Source organism: Typopeltis vanoorti, chromosome 5, assembly GCF_054136105.1.
Source record: "Typopeltis vanoorti isolate ZY-2024b chromosome 5, IOZ_Tvanoo_1.0, whole genome shotgun sequence".
Classification (NCBI taxonomy): Eukaryota; Metazoa; Arthropoda; class Arachnida; order Uropygi; family Thelyphonidae; genus Typopeltis; species Typopeltis vanoorti.
In genome coordinates, this window is record NC_143553.1 from 105,500,351 (window position 1) to 105,519,375 (window position 19,025).

Genomic DNA, 19,025 nt, shown 5'->3' on the forward strand with positions numbered 1-19,025 from the left:
TTTGGTGCCTTGTAATGTTTTGTTAAAGTTGATCTTAAGATTATTGTTTCCTAAATTTTTGTCAGGTTAATGGTGCCTTACTTAATGAGGTTAGGACAGTGTTTCATAGCCATTGCTGACTTTAAAAATAGTCTGACTTCGCTTATATTTTTAAATCTCAGATCTTGTGTATGAATGAAAATTTGAAGCAACTCTTAACAGTAATGTAAATAAGTTGCATGCATCTTTTTACTGATAAATACTTGCTTATTTTAAACATATTTTCAGAGGAGGGATCATTTCCATTTTTATTGTTGCCATCTCAACAATGCATAGAAACCATTTGTAACTCTCTGAATGATGGCTATCTTCATACAATTTCTTCACTCATTCTAGCATCAAATTGTAAGTTTGAAACTGATGAATAAACAAATAACAAGAAGGAATTTTAAAAATTTGGTATCACTTTTGTGATGCCAGGTTAGGATATATTTTTGTTGAGATTCAAGAGTCAAAGGAAGGGAGGGGGGTTAAATTAATCAAAGGCAATTTACCAATTTAATTCAGAAGGTACAATTTTTAATTCCAGTTGAACGCTAAGTTTACAGTCATCACATAGATTGGAGAGACCTGTGAGCAGCAGCAAAGAAGAAGAGCGGCATAACTGAATCGAGTAGTCCAAAGTACTCTGTTTACTGGAGCATGTCTGTAGTTCCTATCTTCTTCTCTCTTCCATCATCTATGTGGATGATGATGAGGCCAAATGAACTCTTTCCACTTCTGTCTGTCCTGGGAGAGTCCGAACAATTCTGTCCAGTTTGGTGGCGCTTGTTGTGATTTGGTTTTCAGGTCCTCTTTTATTTTCTATCCATCTAATTCTGGGCTGTCCTTTGGATATTTTACCTTCCATCATTGTATTCAGGGCTTTAGATGGTAGTCTTTCTGTTCCCATTCTGGTCACATGGCCAAACCATCACAGTTTTCTTTCTTGGATTTTGTCTATTGTTGTTATTTCTTGTTTTAGTCGTTTTCTTATGTCTTCATTTCTTAGTCGATCCAGCAGAGATACTCCAAGTAATCTTCTTAGCCAACCCATTTCAGTAACTAATAATTTTTTCTCTTCAGCCTTTTTGAGATTCCAGCATTCACTTCCATAGAGGAGTATTGGGAGGACCATTGTTTCATAGATTCTTTTGTTACTTGTTTGATGTCTCTTGACTTCTATATTTTATTAAGTCGTCCAAAAGTTTGGGATGCTTGACTGATTCGTCTGTTTATAACTTTTATAATTTCACCATTGTACTCAATAACTCCTCCAAGGTAGATGAAATTTTCTACCTGCTCTAGATTTTTACTATGAATTTCAATTTTCAGATTGGTGCCTCTTTTTCCTATTTGCATAATTTTTGTTTTGTCTATATTTAGGTTTAATCCATATTTTATACACTTCTCCTTTATTTTATCAGAAATTCGCTGTAGATTTTCTTCTGTGCTTGCAAGTAATGCAATGTCGTCTGCAAATTTTAAATTTGTCACATTTTCCCCATATATTTTGATTCCTGAGTCTTCATTGTTTAAGGCCTTATTGGTTGCTTCTTCCAGTGTAAGATTGAACAGGTCTGGTGACAGATTGCATCCCTGTCTTACTCCACTCTCTGTGTGGAACCAGTTGGTTAAGGTGTCCTCCATTCGTACTGCACTTTCAGATTTCACATACAGATTCTTTATTATTCTTATGGTTTTGTTGGGAATTCCAAATTCTTCCATTGTTTTCCATAGTTCTCTTCTACGGATTGAATCAAATGCCTGATGAAAGTCTATGAAATTTATGTAGCAATTTTGGTTGTACTCTAGTGTCTTTTCTATTAGCTGTCTTAAGGTGAATAGTTGATCAATTGTGCTTTGCCCTGGTCTGAAACCTGCTTGTTCTTCTCCTAGTGCCAGTTCTATATATGGCTTAATTTGTTTTTGGAGTACTTTCATAAAAAACCTTACTTGGAATACTGAGGAGGCTAATGCCTCTGTAATTATTGCATTCTGTTTTATCTCCTTTTTTGCATATAGGAGTTATAACTGATTTGGTCCAATCAGTAGGCACTGCTTCGTTTTTGTAGGTACTTTCAAATAATGTTTTTAATGGTTTTCCAAAAGTTGTTCCTTTCCTGCTTTTAAGAATTTTGCATGTATTTGATCAATGCCAGATACTCTCCTAGTTTTGAGTTTTTCTATGCTGTGTGCTATTATTTCTATGGTAAAGATATTTGTTTCTTCTTCCATTTCAGTGGCTGGAATCGTAATATCCTGAGCTGTTTTTATTATATAAATCTTTGAAGTATTCTTCCCATCTGGCCATTCTTTTTGTTTTACTTTCCATTAGCTGTCCCTCTTTGCTTTTGATCATTATAATTTTTGTTGTCCGTGTCTTACTAATTTGGTCTATTTGTTTATATAATCCATGAAGGTTATTTTCTTTTGATAGCTTTTCTGCCATTTTGCATTTTTCTTCTAAGCAGTTATTCTTGTCTCTTTTAACTAGTTTTCTAATTTCTCTGGTTAATCTATTATATTCATTTCTGTTATAGTTCTGTTTTAGTTTCATGCTTTTCCTTTGATCGCTTAACCTTTTTACTTCTGTGTAACCTATTGTTTTTTCTGCTGAATTTAATATTATTTCCTTTAATTTGCACCAATGTTCTTCTATGTTTATATTCTGTTTTGGTAGTTCCCTCAGGTTTTTATCTAGTTGTAGTTGATATTTTCTTAGAATATTGTTGTCTTGTAGTTTTTTTACATTCAGTCTCCTTTTGACTCTAAAAGCTTCCAGATTTTAACTTTATTCTTAGGTTTGCTAATACTATCTTATGGTCTGATCCACAATATGCAGAGAAGGATCTGCAATTTCGGATACTTGATTTCCATCTTTGGTTTACAATAATATAGTTTATCATATTCTTGGTTTGTCTGTCTGGTGATATCCCTGTCCATTTTCTTTGGGGTTTTGGGTGTTTAAAGAGAGTGTTAGTTATTATTAGTCTATTATTTGAGCAGAAGTTTAGCAGTCTTTCGCCACGTTCATTGCTTTCTCCATACCCAAACTTTCCGATTACTCTTGGCCAGGTATCCCAGTCTTTGCCTACTTTTGCGTTTAAGGCCCCCCCCCATTACAATTAGGAGATCTTGACTTGATGTCTGCTGTACTGCTTTTTGCAAATCTATATAGAACTCCTCAATGTCTTCTTATGATGATGTCGAAGTTGGTGAGTATACTTGAATAATTGTTAGTGATCCGATTGATGTTTTAAATCTTGCTTTAATTATCCTAGGTGAGATAGGATTGTAGGACAATAGAGAGTTTTGAGCCTTTGGTTTTAATATAAGTGCTACTCCTTCTTGGTGTTTGTTGTCCTCCCCGCCTGAAGTTAAGATTTTGTGCTGTCCATGGTGGAATTTTCCTTTTCCAGTCCATCTGGTTTCGCAGAGTCCAATCACTTCCCATCGGTAGTTGTCTAATACATGCAGTAGTATTTCCAATGCTCCTTCCTGGTGAAGAGTTCTTACATTCAATGTTCCTATGCTTGTTATTTTTTCCTGTCTATTAGGTGATGTTTTGTTCCAATAGCATATTTTTTGCCTTCACTATCTTGGTTCCCTAATAGTGGGTGCGACTGTTGTTTGACTGGGCGACGGTCGAGCAGGCATGTATCTTTAGGTTGGTTAGAGTTCATTTGGTTTCAATGGTTAGGTTTTCGTCAAGTGTCAACTACTCCTTGATCTGAATTCAGCCACTTTTTTTAGTAGATAGTGGAAACTACAGTTTGAGAGGAAAGAGTCACCCCCTCGCTTTCGAGTTGCTCTAATAGCACTGGAGGGAGGAGGCAGTAAGAAGTAGGGGAGAGAGAGTAGAGGGAAAGAAGAGTAGAAGACCAGTCTCCAGATATGATATACCAGGTATATATTGTATGAAGTAAGATCAGGCCTAGCTTGGGTATCACGGTTTTGCCAAGCCTGTACTCACCAATGCGAGCCCCTGAGAGTAATTATGTAGTTCCTATAGTTTAATTTAATTAAAATGCAAACTGAAACTTATGAGTTTCAGTTTGCATTTTAAATCATTATTATTATTGCAAAAAAGACTTCCAGGGGGTCAGGGACATGCTGAAGGAGGCAACGTATCATTTGCATCATGTCATAGCTTTTCTTGAATTCATTCACACTGTCTACACTCACAACCTCCAAATACAAGCCATTCTAGTCACACACTGCTCTGAGAGGAAAATTTTAATTCTTGCTCCCCTTTCTTGATACATTCATTCTCAACTTCCATGGATGCTCTCTCATCCTCTACCCCCTCCCCATAAAATGATGAAAAATTTCATCTACTGTTTTCCTATATGACCCTTTCAGAAGTTTGTAGGTATCTATCATATTACCTTGCTTTCTTCTGTTTGCTAATGTCTGCAGTTCACAAATTTCCACTCTCTACTCATAATCTGCATTCTCTGTCTCAGTATCATTTTTAACATTCTCCTTTGTATCTTCTCCACTGAATCTGCATCATGCCGGAAACCAGGGGTCCATATCTGCACAAAATATTCCAGGTGAGATTGTAAGAGGAAAAATTATTGCGTTATTCTTACATGTCAATTCCTGTTTCTGCATTACAGTTTTCCTCCAAGTTGTGTTTGCAATCTTTGCTGTATGGTCTTGAACTCAACTTCCTACATACTAAAATTCCCAGATCCCTAGCCTGGTCAGTTTCTTCTAGCGTAATGTCACCAATATAATGTGCCATTGAATATCTCTTTACATCCAAGCATGTAACTTGACATTTACTAACATTGAATTGATAACCATCTTCATATGCTTACAATTCCAGCTTATTCAAATCATTCTGCAAGTACTGCATGTAATTTTCAGTCCAGATTACACTGCCTATCTTTGCATCATCAGCAAAGATATGTCTCCTGATAAATCCTCCTGATAAATGGATATGTGATGATACGTTTGGACTTTGCTAAGGCTTTGACAAAATTCAGCATGGGAGGCTGTTGCATAAGTTGGCGAATATGGGACTGGATTATAAACTATTAGTCTGAATAACAAGATGGCTGATGACAAATATCAAAAAGTGCTATATATGGGATGTGAGACTAAAAAATTTAATGTGACCAGTGGTGCACCACAGGGATCAGTCATTAATGTAAAGATTGAATGACAGTGGACTAAGGACTAATCCCTGCGGTGCACCACTAGTCACACTAAATCTTTTAGTCTCATATCCCATATATAGCACTTTTTGATATTTGTCATCAGCCATCTTGTTATTCAGACTAGTAGTTTATAATCCAGTCCCATATTCACTAACTTATGCAACAGCCTTCCATGCTGAATTTTGTCAAAACCTTAGCAAAGTCCAAAAGTATGATCACATATCCATTCCTCCTGTCTAAATCACCACTCTCGTTATAACTTGCTCATGTTATAAAATGAGATCAAGTTTCTCAAATGACCTTCTCTTAGTAAACCCATTGGAACGTGTAGATTCTCTCTCATCTCCTTTCTGTATGTGATCTCTTACTAACTTTTCCAAAAATCTTCACCTCCACTCTAGACATACTGGTAGGTCAACAGTTACATATAACAGTCTTTGTACCATGCAGTGGGGTTGTTATACATTTTTTCCTACTCCTGTTAAATGTTACAACCATGCTGATGTCACATCAAATTGTGCAACAGCTCTAGTAACTCTAGTAAATATAAAGGATTGGAACCCTTTGGTCTGTTGAAGAATCCTGAAGTGTTGGAACATAGGAGTCAATTATCTACTGGATTTGATTAGGGTTGTAACCATTAAATTCTGTTAATGTTTCGATACTGAGAAGTTCTTGTTGTAAGCTTGAGGGAGAGGAGCACACCTTATGTGCTCTATTAATTAAAGACTTGATAACACCAATATTTTGAGAGGTGTGATGAGCAGACATTTGATGAATACATCTGCCAGTAAAGGTAGGTTTTTGATAAACATTGGTTGATAAATTACTGGAGGCTGTGCATGTAAGAATGTTCCAACATTCGTTCCAAAATTTCATCTACTGTTTTCCTATATGACCCTTTCTATATGACCCAACATTCATTCCAAAAATTTTATCTCCTGTTTTCCTATATTTTCTATATCTATATTTCCTATATATCATTGAAAAATTTCAGGATTCTTCAATGGACTGCAGGGTTCCAATCCCTTATATTTCTGGCATCTCTGAACCGATTGCTAGAATTTTGAAGAAGTATCATCTCATGCCCACATATTTTCCTATCAACAAAATTTCTCATTTGTTGCCATCTACAAAAGACAAACTGTCACCTCTATCGTTAGCTGGCATTTACCAGATACCTTGTGAATGTAATCTAACATATTTTGGGCAAACAGACTGTTCTGTGGGAAAAAAAAAAATTAATGAACATTAGTATTATATCAAATACATGAAACATCGAAAGCCTGGTCTGGCACAATATAGTATTGACACTAAACACAGTATCCAATGGGAAGAAGCTCATCTTCTTCATAGATGCAGGTTTAAATATGAACGCCTTTTCAAAGAAAGTTGCAAAGTCTTTTTACATTGGCCAAATCTGAATCAAAATAATTGTCTCTCTTCCCCCCCAAAAGTTTTGGAGATTCTTATCTTATGTAACCATCAAAAATAGTTGTTTAATAATATTATTTATTAATATTAATTTCTAGCATGTGGCAACAGTTTTTAATTGGTAAACCACCGACTGCTGTATGTACCTTGTATTCCCATTCCTTTGATTTGCTTGTTTCTACACACTTATGATGTACTGTTATTTTCAGTACAAAATATCTGTACTTTCATTTCATTAAAGTTAATTACTGTAGTTATCACGTAATTTATTGTTTAATGTTAACATTAACTAGTTAAAGTACAAAAAAAATGTTATTTCTCACTTTAATTAGTTAATGTTGACATTAATGGTTTAAAACAATCTACCTAACTAACCTTTCAGAAAATCTTGGGTATTTAAATAAACTCTATAATTAAAACTCCCTTTATAGCCACATATTATGTGTACAAATTGATACCAAACATTACACAAATAAGATATAATTTGTTGATTAAATTGCATGCATAAAGTATATCACATGAGAAGAAGATAGGTACTCAGGTAATTTTTGTGTGTGATAATGAGTAAACTTAATGTGCACATTAAGTTTACTCATTATCTAGTTAAAGTGCAGAGTACATTTTTAATTTTCAACTTTTACCAAAATGTACAGGTAATTTTTCTACTTTAACTGAAAGGTAGGTAATGGGAAGGGTCACTAATAATAAAATACATAATAAAAATGCACTTTATACTTTAACTAGATAATTTTAAACTGAATAGTTAATTCTTGGGATAACTCTGATCTCCATTCTCCCCCTCCCCCTTTCGGCATAAACATATATTGCTTCTTCTGCATCCAAGGAATTAAGATTTCTGTTTTGCTCAAAGAATTACCTTCCATCTGAACAACTATTGAGCCTTTTAAGCCTATACAACTAGAAATCTGTTAAACAGAAGAGAACAAATAGGTTTACTGAGGACATTTCTCTCACCAATTTATTCTGCTCTCTTTCATATAGGCATTAAGTTTCTGCTTCTTGAAGTTAACTAATTCCGTGGTCACTGTTCATTAGAACTAGCATCTGTAATTCATTTCTGTTATATGTAACATTTGTTCAGTATTCTATTCCTTCATAATTCAGCTCCAAACTTGGCCACAAGTTTATTTTTTGATCTACTGTTTTAATTCCTTCTATTGCTCTCTTTTGGAATAGTCTTACCTCTCATATATCTCCAAGAAATTATAGCATGCTTGTCTTCAAATCCAACACGAATGACTTTCTTCTTTCTCCTCAGCTTTGTTGATTGGTTTATTTCAAAATCAATTATTTCAGCTCCTCGATAAGTGTATTTTTATATTTTATCTTGTTTTATTATGAAGTCAACAACTCATACAGTCCTAAAAGCATTTATCTGTGAAACTTAAAATTGAAAAAGCTGTGAAAGAAAGTCTAAAAATCCTATTGAATAATAAGGATTTATATAACATCCTGCCATATTTATTGTGTCAAGAACATCAGATGTTTTTTTATAGATAGGAATTAACACTCTCATGGGAAAAATGCACAAAATATCTATTATGGTGGTGTGGATGTTAAACATTACTTTTTTCTTACAACTATTACATTCCTATTAAATAATCAGCTAAGATTTTATAAATAGGACAATTATGTTTATATAAAGCTGATCGAGACTCAGATAATTTTATTTACTTAATCATTATATTATTGAAGGTGGTATAAAGTGCAGCTTGAAATTCAGAACTGTTTAGTTGCTATTATTTTGTGTAACATATGTTTCTGGTTACAATTTTTAACATTTAGTAGTGAAAAATGTTTCTTTTATTCAAATAAATTTACATAATTTTTAGACGAAAACATGATGTGATGAGTCCTCATAACTTGTACATGCTGCTTACTGAAAGACTTTTACTTCACTCAGACCATGTAACACTTTCTACATATAACGTCCTTTATGAGGTAAGATCATTATATAATCATTATATATATCTATTTTTATTTATTTATGAAAAGATTCCCTTTGTTAGTTGAAATGGATGTAATATTGTAATCATAATATATAGGCACCTGCAGGGAGTCAGGCATTCATCAAGAAATGGCCATTGGCATGTCATACAGAATCTAAATCCTTTTCATACCTTTTTTTTTTTTTTTTTGAAAACGTTATTATTATTATTATTATTATAACGGGTGACTCCAGGAAGTCCTTAGACTCATCGAGGGAGGCCCTAAACATCATGTCCACACAACTATATGACATTCTCACAGTGTCTATCATACCTTGCCTTGAACTCACTCACTGTCATAGTATCCACAACAGACTCTGGCAGCTTATTACACTCATTTACCACTCTAAAAGTAAAGAATCGAGCTCTAACACCCTTGCTAACCACACTCTTGCCCAGCTTCCATAGGTGTCCTCTAGTTCTCCCACCACCAGTCCTGTTCTCAAAAATATCCTCTGAATTAATCAGTTTCAATCCTATAGAAACCCTTTAGCAATTTGAATTATTTGTTGTTTCAAGGATACTTGTGACATAAGACTGAATGATATAATCATGTAATCACAAGAAAGATATTTATTTAACCAAATATTTCGGTCTGGAAATAGCAGACCATCGTCAGTGGTATTACAAGAACAGTTTAAAAAATACAAGCTAGAATACTAACAATAGATCGTTAAAATTAGAACATGCCGCGTGATGTTATATCACTAAGTATGAAACGGAATATTTTGAAGTAGAAACATGATTGAATTTGCTATTAAAAACAAAAAAAAATTAATGAGTAATCTTGATTAGACTTTCCCAGATTTTTGATATAGATATACAGTCATTACGATTCAGGTTGGGGCGATGGAGCAAGGCCTCCACGCTTTCCTTGAACAAACGTTCGAACCTATAATGGGATCTATGTAAGAGGTGAGTCCTGGACCAAAGGATGCTGTGGTCAGTTTCAATCCCGTGTTGAGCCAATCCAGACTTTTCAGGTTTGTTGTGAAGAATGGATGATTGATGTTCTTGGATTCTTTTTTCAAGAGAACGTCCAGTTTGTCCAAAATAAGAGAGATCACAGTTGCACGGAATTTGATAAACTCCAGGAAGAGATAAAGTTGAGCGTTTGTCTTTAGGAGAAGGAAAATGAGAAGACAATTTGTTAATAGGTGAATACTTAGTTGTTAAATCATATTTCTTTAAAATTCTTGCGATAGGTTCTGAAATACCAGAGATATAAGGAATAGGCATTCGACGTATTGAAACTTTCTTGTTTTGTGGAGGATTATAAGAATTGAGAAGACGTTGAGTAATTTTTCCAGAAAAGCCATTGAGTTTCATGTGTTGTTGGATAGTAGAAAGTTCTTTCTGTAGATAATCAAAAGTAGAACAATTAGTTTTGGCTCTTCTGATGAGGCATTTTATAATTCCTGTTTTTTGACATGGATGATGGGCTGATTCTTTAAGAATATAATGACCTGTGAATGTTGGTTTCCTATATACTATAGTTGTAAGAATATTTGAAGGTGATCGGATGAGGAGAACGTCTAAAAAAGATAACTGGTTGTTTTCTTCTAATTCCATAGTAAACTTTATGCGATATGCAAGGAATTAATACTGTTTAAAAAGGAAGGTAAAGTGTTTTTGCTGTGAGGCCAAATAGTAAATATGTCATCTATATATCTTACCCAAAAAGATGGCTGAGGGAAAATAGATGCGAAGAGGACTTTTTCTAAATGTTCTAAATAAAAGTTGGCTAAAGCCGGAGAAAGAGGACTTCCCATGGCCGTTCCTTCTACTTGGCTATAAAATTTGTTTTGACATACGAAATATCCAGAATGTATTACGAAATCGAATAGTTTTATAATATCTTGAGGAAAGATGTCAGCAAGTAATTTTAAAGTTTCCTTGAGAAGTACATTGGTATATAAAGATTCTATATCAAAACTAACCATAAGATCTGTAGGTTGTAATGTAATGTTGTAGGTTTTTCTAAGAAATCTGAGGAGATCTCGAAGCAAAAGAGAAATTTTTCTTCTGTAATTTGCTGAGTCCATAACTACTGTTGCTTTTTCCTTGTCAGCTTTAGTGATAATGAGGTGATTATTTTTTCTCAGGGACTGTAAAATTTCATTTCAGAAGGAGATCTGTTGGAAGGAGGAAGTTTAGCCTTACGTAGGGACGAAGCGACTTCTAGGCGAAGAGCATTAGCTTTATCACTGGTTAGATGATTAAGATTCCTTTCAATATTAACTAGGAAATCTAGATATGGTATTTTATTTGGAACAATAGAAAAATCATGTCCTTTTGACAGGATGAGGATTTCGCTTTTAGTCAAAGGACGTCCGGATATATTTACAATCCAATTATCTGGAGTTATGAATGGCTTGGATTGTCTAGACGAAAGAGCTTCATATTTATGGTTAAGATGTTGGCTTAGTTTATTATAAGCACGTTGAGTAGAACGTTTAGCCACATTTAGAACTATGTGAGAAAGATGTGGATCCAAATTTATGGATATATAGGTGTGCAAATCAGAAATCTGATGAATGTGAATAGCAAGGTCACGTTTAGCAGCTTTAAGTTGATTACGGATTAGAGATAAACTAGTGTTCCGGTAAATATTATGAGCTCCATGAGATTTTATTGTTTCTTTAATCTTAGCGAAATTGGGAATAATCTTGTTGTCGCTGCACTTTTTTAACCACTTTTTATGGTTAGTTTTGATATAGAATCTTTATATACCAATGTACCTCTCAAGGAAACTTTAAAATTACTTGCTGACATCTTTCCTCAAGATATTATAAAACTATTCGATTTCGTAATACATTCTGGATATTTCGTATGTCAAAACAAATTTTATAGCCAAGTAGAAGGAACGGCCATGGGAAGTCGTCTTTCTCCGGCTTCAGCCAACTTTTATTTAAAACATTTAGAAAAAATCCTCTTCGCATCTATTTTCCCTCAACCATCTTTTTGGGTAAGATATATAGATGACATATTTACTATTTGGCCTCACAGCAAAAACACTTTACCTTCCTTTTTAAACAGTATTAATTCCTTGCATCATCGCATAAAGTTTACTATGGAATTAGAAGAAAACAACCGGTTATCTTTTTTAGACGTTCTCCTCATCCGATCACCTTCAAATATTCTTACAACTACAGTATACAGGAAACCAACATTCACAGGTCATTATATTCTTAAAGAATCAGCCCATCATCCATGTCAAAAAACAGGAATTATAAAATGCCTCATCAGAAGAGCCAAAACTAATTGTTCTACTTTTGATTATCTACAGAAAGAACTTTCTACTATCCAACAACACATGAAACTCAATGGCTTTTCTGGAAAAAGTACTCAACGTTTTCTCAATTCTTATAATCCTCCACAAAACAACAAAGTTTCAAGACGTCGAATGCCTATTCCTTATATCTCCAGTATTTCCGAACCTATCGCAAGAATTTTAAAGAAATATGATTTAACAACTACGTATTCACCTATTAACAAATTGTCTTCTCATTTTCCTTCTCCTAAAGACAAACGCTCAACTTTATCTCTTCCTGGAGTTTATCAAATTCCGTGCAACTGTGATCTCTCTTATTTTGGACAAACTGGACGTTCTCTTGAAAAAAGAATCCAAGAACATCAATCATCCATTCTTCACAACAAACCTGAAAAGTCTGGATTGGCTCAACATGGGATTGAAACTGACCACAGCATCCTTTGGTCCAGGACTCGCCTCTTACATAGATCCCGTTATAGGTTCGAACGTTTGTTCAAGGAAAGCGTGGAGGTCTTGCTCCATCGCCCCAAAATGAATCGTAATGACTGTATATCTATATCAAAAATCTGGGAAAGTCTAATCAAGTTTACTCATTAATTTTTTTTTGTTTTTAATAGCAAATTCAGTCATGTTTCTACTTCAAAATATTCCGTTTCATACTTAGTGATATAACATCATGCGGCATGTTCTAATTTTAACGATCTATTGTTAGTATTCTAGCTTGTATTTTTTAAACTGTTCTTGTAATACCACTGACGATGGTCTGCTATTTCAGACCGAAATATTTGGTTAAATAAATATCTTTCTTGTGATTACGTGATTATATCATTCAATTTGAATCATATCTCCCCTTTTCCGCCTATCAACCAATTTCTGCAACCCACTTTTTACTGAAGAAACTCCCACAATGTTCATCACAAGTGAAAACACACACACTATGAAAAGAAACTGAATCTCACATACCTGATCATACTCTTACTTAGCTGCCTAGGGATCATACTGTGTTTTCCCTTATCTCTTAAGCTGTCACAAACCTCAAAATTTCCTTTGTATCAGTACTGTAAAATCTCCTTACCAACTTATGTTTTCATCACAGGCTGAGTATAAATAATATTAATTTGCTATAAGTAGTTGATGAAGCTAGACACTTGATGATAGTGAACAGTAAGTTAAACTTTCGAGGCTTAATCACTAAGGTGGTTAACTCATCATGTGTAGTAGTAACCATGCTTTATTCATTACACTGATGTTATGAAATAGTTGCAATATTGAAAAGGAAGTTATTTCTCTACTTTACAAGGCTTGAAATGAGCCATCTGGACTACTGTTCTCAAATATGATCACATGTATTTCATGGAAACGAGGAAACAGTCAAAAAAAGATACAGCCTCAAGTAACCGATACTGTCTTTCCTCTGGAATTTTGCATGCAATGATAGATTGAAGAAATGTGGTCTTCAAAGTCTGAGAAATGAAGAGAGGAGATATGATAAAAGCATACTCTGAATTGGTATGGGAATCTTACAGTATAGATGCAAAATTTCCTTTGTATCCCCCCCCCTCCCCGCCCCAACCTCCCTTCATTTTTATTTAATTGGCTAAGTTTTTAGAAAATCTGTAGGAGACTTAAATGTTCATAGCACAAACTGGCTCCTTTTTTTAAACTTCAAAGATGAAGATGGAAGGAAAGCTGAATCATTTGCTTTGCTATCAACCATGATTTAACTCCAAATTGTTAACCTCTTAACCAGAATACTAGATTATCCTCATTCTTCCAAGACACTGAACCATTTCTTAACCAGCTCTCTCTATCCCTTCCAGTTAGTCTATGTAACCTTGTGTCCTATGGCACTACAGTGGTGCCGAGCAGGATGCCCTCCAGGTATTCTTACCGCTTCCATTGTCTGATTACGCTTTCTGCTCTCTCAATCCAAACAAATACTCAGTCCAAATAACAGAAATAATCCTTACTTGAAATTTTTTCACTTGGTTTTGAATTAAATTAAACTTGACAAGAAATTATATTCTTCGTTTATCCAATAGCCATACAAAGTTTGCACATTAAGTACCTTCACGACTAGGCTAGTTGTATATAGAAGCTGATGAATTTACATCAATTTAATTGCCTTGGTTTCCCATAATGTAAAGCACATGTCCTTTCAGGTGTGAATAATGCATAGCATTACGCAGCATACCCAAAAGGTACACATACTCAAATATGAGTATAACACTGTGTGCTGTGCAGTATGGGATACCAAGGCAGATGATATGAGGTCATCAGCCTCTATATACAAGTAGCCAAGTTGTGAAGGAACTTCATGTGCAAACTTTGTTTGCTTATGCTTGGATAAAAGATCAAACAAGAATATAATTTCTTGGGAAGTGTAATTTAATTGGAATGAGGGTGTTCATTCCCTACTCCATTGCAAACCTATGACTTTTATCCAAGCCTGGATAGAGGACACGTGAGCCTATATACACAATTGTCTATATAGGCCCACGTTTTTTTTTTCATATTAAACATTAATAATTAAAGTTGTTATTATTATTATTATTATTATTAGAAACCTGTAGAGAATCAGAGACTCATCGATGGAGGCCACATGTCACCTACACCAGCTATCATACCTTTTCTTAAATTCATTCACACAAGCTGCACTCACAAATTCTAATGGCAGGTCATTCTAATCAGATACCACTCTGAGTGAAAAATGTAGCTTATCTCCTTCTTCGCTGCATTCCTTCCCAACTTCCACAGATGTCCTCTCGTCATCTCCCCACCCTCCATAAAATAAAAAGTTCATCTACTGGTATCCCTTATGATCCTTTGAGAAGTTTGTGAGTCTCAGTCATATCATTCCTCTTCCTTCTGTTTGCAGTCCATGAATTCTTAATTTATCCTCATAATCTACATTCCATATTCCTGATATCATCTTCAACACTTTCCTTTGCACCCTCTCTGCTGTATCTACTTCAGTTCCAAAATCAGGAAACCAGATCGGTGCAAAGTCATCTGGTCATAGTCCAGATGATGCTGTTGTAAAGAGGCAAAATGACTTCCTTATCTTTATATTAAGGTTTATTTCAGCATTGCAATTATCCTATGAGTTGTATTCACAATTTTTGAGATATGACCTCTGAACTTCAACTTCCTATCTACCAAAAATTCCAAGATCCCCAGCCCAGTCATGTTCCTCTAGCATATGGCTTTGATATGAGTGAACTGGAAAAACTGTTGCTAGATGGAAATGCAGTGTGTGATGCAAGCAAGAGATCAGAAGAAAGAGGTGAAGTTGAAAGATCATGAAGGTCCAGAAGAGACTGAAGTGCTTGGCAGTGGAAATAGTAAAAGTGTAAGAGATGAAGAGAGAATGGGAATTCAAGAGGAACAGGGAAGCCTGGGTGGATAGGGAGAGGATGTTGGAAGTAGCAGTGAATGCGTGCATGGAGATGTCAGCATAGGAACATAATAGATGGGGATATGAGTGGAGTAGTTGAGACTGAGTGGATATATGGAGTAGACAGTGATAAAGGTGAAGGGGAAAGGACAGGTTATGGTGGAAAATTCACAACCAAAACATGCCTTGGGTACGACTGTTTATAGATCTAAAAGTGAACTGCTGTGTTTATTTACAAATTCCAGGAGTATCAGAAATAAGGGAGATGCGATTGTTCACTGAATGAGTTTATTCACTGCCAAAAGTATGGAATGAGTGAAACATGGTTGAATGAAGATGATAGCTTAAAAGGAATAGAAATGGAAGGGTACAGTGTTTTTTTATGAGAAGAGATAAGTCAAGAAGGAAGGGGGGGGTGCTGCTGATGATAGCAATGGAGTTATGCCAACATAAGGTAGGCATGAAAGAGAAAAATAATGGCAATCGTTTCAAAGCAGTGTGGTGTGAGGTAGAGGTGAACAGGAAGAGATATTTAGTTGGCTGTTGCTATAGGCTAGGAAATGTGGAGGGAGGTGATAAAGAAATGTATAAGCAACTAGGGTTAGAGAATAAGGGAAAGGTGATTATTATGGATGATTTTAATTATGGCAGTGTAGATTGGAATGAAGAGATAGCATTTGAAAATAAGGAAAATGAATTTCTTGAGGGATGACTATTTCAGGGTATAATGCTTGCATTATCCATGACCATATGTGCTTTGCATTATGGGATACTAAGGCAAGTGATGTGAAGTCATTAACCTCTGTATACAAGTTGCCCAGTCCTGAAGTTACTTCAGGTGCAAACTTTGTTTGCTTACACTTGGATAAAGGATTAAACCAAGAATATAATTTCTTGTTTGAATTTTTTCCACTTGGTTATACTATAAATTAAAGATGCCAAGAAATTATATTCTTGGTTTAATCCTTTATCCAAGTGTAAGCAAACAAAGTTTGCACATGAAGTAACTTCATGACTGGGCAACACATATATGGAGGCTAATGACTTCACATCACTTGCCTTAGTATTCCATCATGCAAAGCACATCCTTATAGATATGTATAATGTTATGCATTATTGGAAGGGTCACTACCCAAATTGGTTTTGACCTTTATTGAGGTCTCATCAGTGGGAGTGAGAACTAGAAGTGATACCAGTTTGCATAGTATGCACAGGATATGTGCATTGTATTATGGGATACTAAGGCAATTGATGTGAAGTCATTAGGCTCTATATACAAGTAGCCAAAATCATGAAGTCTTCACGTGCAAACTTTGTTTGCTTACACTTGGATAAAGGATTAAACCAAGAATGTAATTTCTTGGTATCTTTAGTTTCAACTCTCTACCTGCATCATTTAGTTGGAGGCACTTCTTTGACACATAGTATGCTAAGTGGCTATAATGTCAAAAATTAAGTAACACACTGTAAAAAAGTTTTTCATGAAAGAAGGGCTTTATCCAAGTGCTATCAAACAGAAATTGAATGATGTTTATGGAGAGGCTTCTCCTTCACTTTTCACCATGAAAGAATGGCCGAAACAGTTTTGCCTAGAAAGAAGAGCATCGAAGATAGTCGGCCTATGGAAGTGATGACTGAAGAAAATGTCTCTCTTGTTGAGGAGGAACTGCTCAATGACAGATAGCTGGAGCTCAATGAAATCTAACCAAGGTTGAGACTTTCTATAATAACCGTCTTTTGTATCATTCACGAGAAGCTTCACATGATGAAGGTCAGTGCAATGTAGATGCCTGACTTCTCTCTTCAATTAAGAAGGGGCATTGTGTGACCTGTTCCCACAAATATTTAGAGCTTTGCCAAGAGAATCGGAGAGAAGTGTTGGAATCCATTATCACCAGGGATGAAACCATGTTCCTTTATTATGATCCATGCAGTGGTGCAAACCAAATGAAACACTGCATAGAAAAGCCAAGGCCACTTAGTCTGCCAAAAGGATCATGGCAACAATCTTTTGGATTGCTGGGGAAGTTCTCTTCAAGGAAAAGAAAATTGACTTCAAGGAAAGGAAACCACCATGAATGCAGAATATTATGCTTCACTTCTGCACAAACTGTGTAGCCCCATAAAGGAGAAGAGATGAGGAATGCTGAGATGGTGTTCGCCTGCTTCATGACAATGTTCCAGTCTATATGGCTATTGTTGTGAAGGCTGCAGTGATGGACTGTAGCCTCCAGAAGATTGAACCCCCCCCCCCCCCCCCCCCAACACAGTACAGATCTAGCACCCAGTGACTATTACTACCTCTTCCTGAAACTGAAGAAAGACCTTCGAGGAAGAAAATTTACAGATGCTAATAAGGTAAAAGATGCAGTTTAGTCAATTTTGTAGACTAAAGGTACAGCCTATTTTTTCAAGGGCATAGAAATGTTAATTCAAAGATGTGAAAAAGTGTGTTGAAGTAAAGGAGATTATATTGAAAAGTGACACAGTTGTTTTCTTTCTATTACCTCTAAAAGTTAGTCAGGCCAGAAACTTATGGAACCACCCTTATACATTATATTTACAGAGGGTTTTGAATTTGTAATATTCTGAATTAATGCTTTTAATTTTGCACGAAGGTGTTTTTTTAGTGTTTCTTGGTAGTAGTATTTCGAGAATTGAATTTTTTGTACTCCTATATTTGTTTTTCATGGTGTAAGTTGATTTTAATCATGTTTGGGGGATAGCTTTGTTTTCGAAGGAGGTGATATATTGTTTTCACTGACTTAAAAAGGTCACATCATTTAGTATTTGAGGGCCACAGTCCAGTGGTGTCTGTTAACCTGTTAGTACTTCTTGATAACCACATTATTGGTTTTATGGTATTGTTTGGCTGTTTTTGCTTATAAATGGGTGCCGTGTTGGTTTTCACTGACTTTAAAATGTTAGGTTAGGTTTCAAGGGCCCCCTAGGCTAAAGGATTTGGTAGTATTGTTGGTTCTTAGCAGTGTTTGTGGTCATTTTTTATTGTATATGTTTTTGCATTATTTGATTTCTCTTCTTTTTATTTTATTTATTTTTTTGTTATATTTGTAATTTTAATTTTGTATTGTAACTCTTCAATTACCTGAAAAAAGAATTTAAAAATCTTATCTTTATCAATTTTAGATGTCTTTATAACCCAAAAGTGTTATGTTGCATTCTTTAAATTCTTGTGTTTATCTTGTACTTTTCAGCGTTGTCACTATATTAGGTGACAATATATAGTTGCAGCTATAGTTGGTATTTCTGTATTTCTTCATCAATAATTGAAGAAACACTACAGATTTCTGCACTTCTTTCTCACTTCTTGTTTTCTTCTGCTAATGTTTATGTTAGCAGTTCGCTTTTTGTTGATTGTCTTGGTGGTATTTCTTCACTTATAAGTTTCCATTTTTTTTTGGCTGTTTCTCTTATATTCACATCCGATTCTATTGATATTTTACCTGTTTCCACACAAAACAAATATCTTGATGTGTTTGCTGCATTAGTTCTCATTTCTTAATTTTCTAAGTGCATGTAGTGTTATGGATCATATCTGTTTGGGTGCATGTGATTTGTTTTACTATTTTTTTATTATATTGTTGTGTGTTTTGTATGGTATATTTTTTATCTTGTAATTTGCCTATAATTATTTTCCAGTGACATCAAGCAAACAACATATGCATATGTATACAGTTTTGTTAATTCTTGTTTATCAGCGA

General features: G+C 34.9%; 1 protein-coding gene across 1 annotated transcript in view; it reads left to right on the plus strand.

The window, feature by feature from the left end:
• rg (A kinase anchor protein rugose) overlaps positions 1-19,025 on the plus strand; it is a 1,380,990-nt gene that overhangs the window by 429,400 nt on the left and 932,565 nt on the right. The window contains exon 20 of the mRNA XM_090393458.1: positions 8,477-8,585. Coding sequence (XP_090249584.1) covers positions 8,477-8,585 — 109 coding nt within the window. The remainder of the gene's footprint in view (positions 1-8,476; positions 8,586-19,025) is intronic.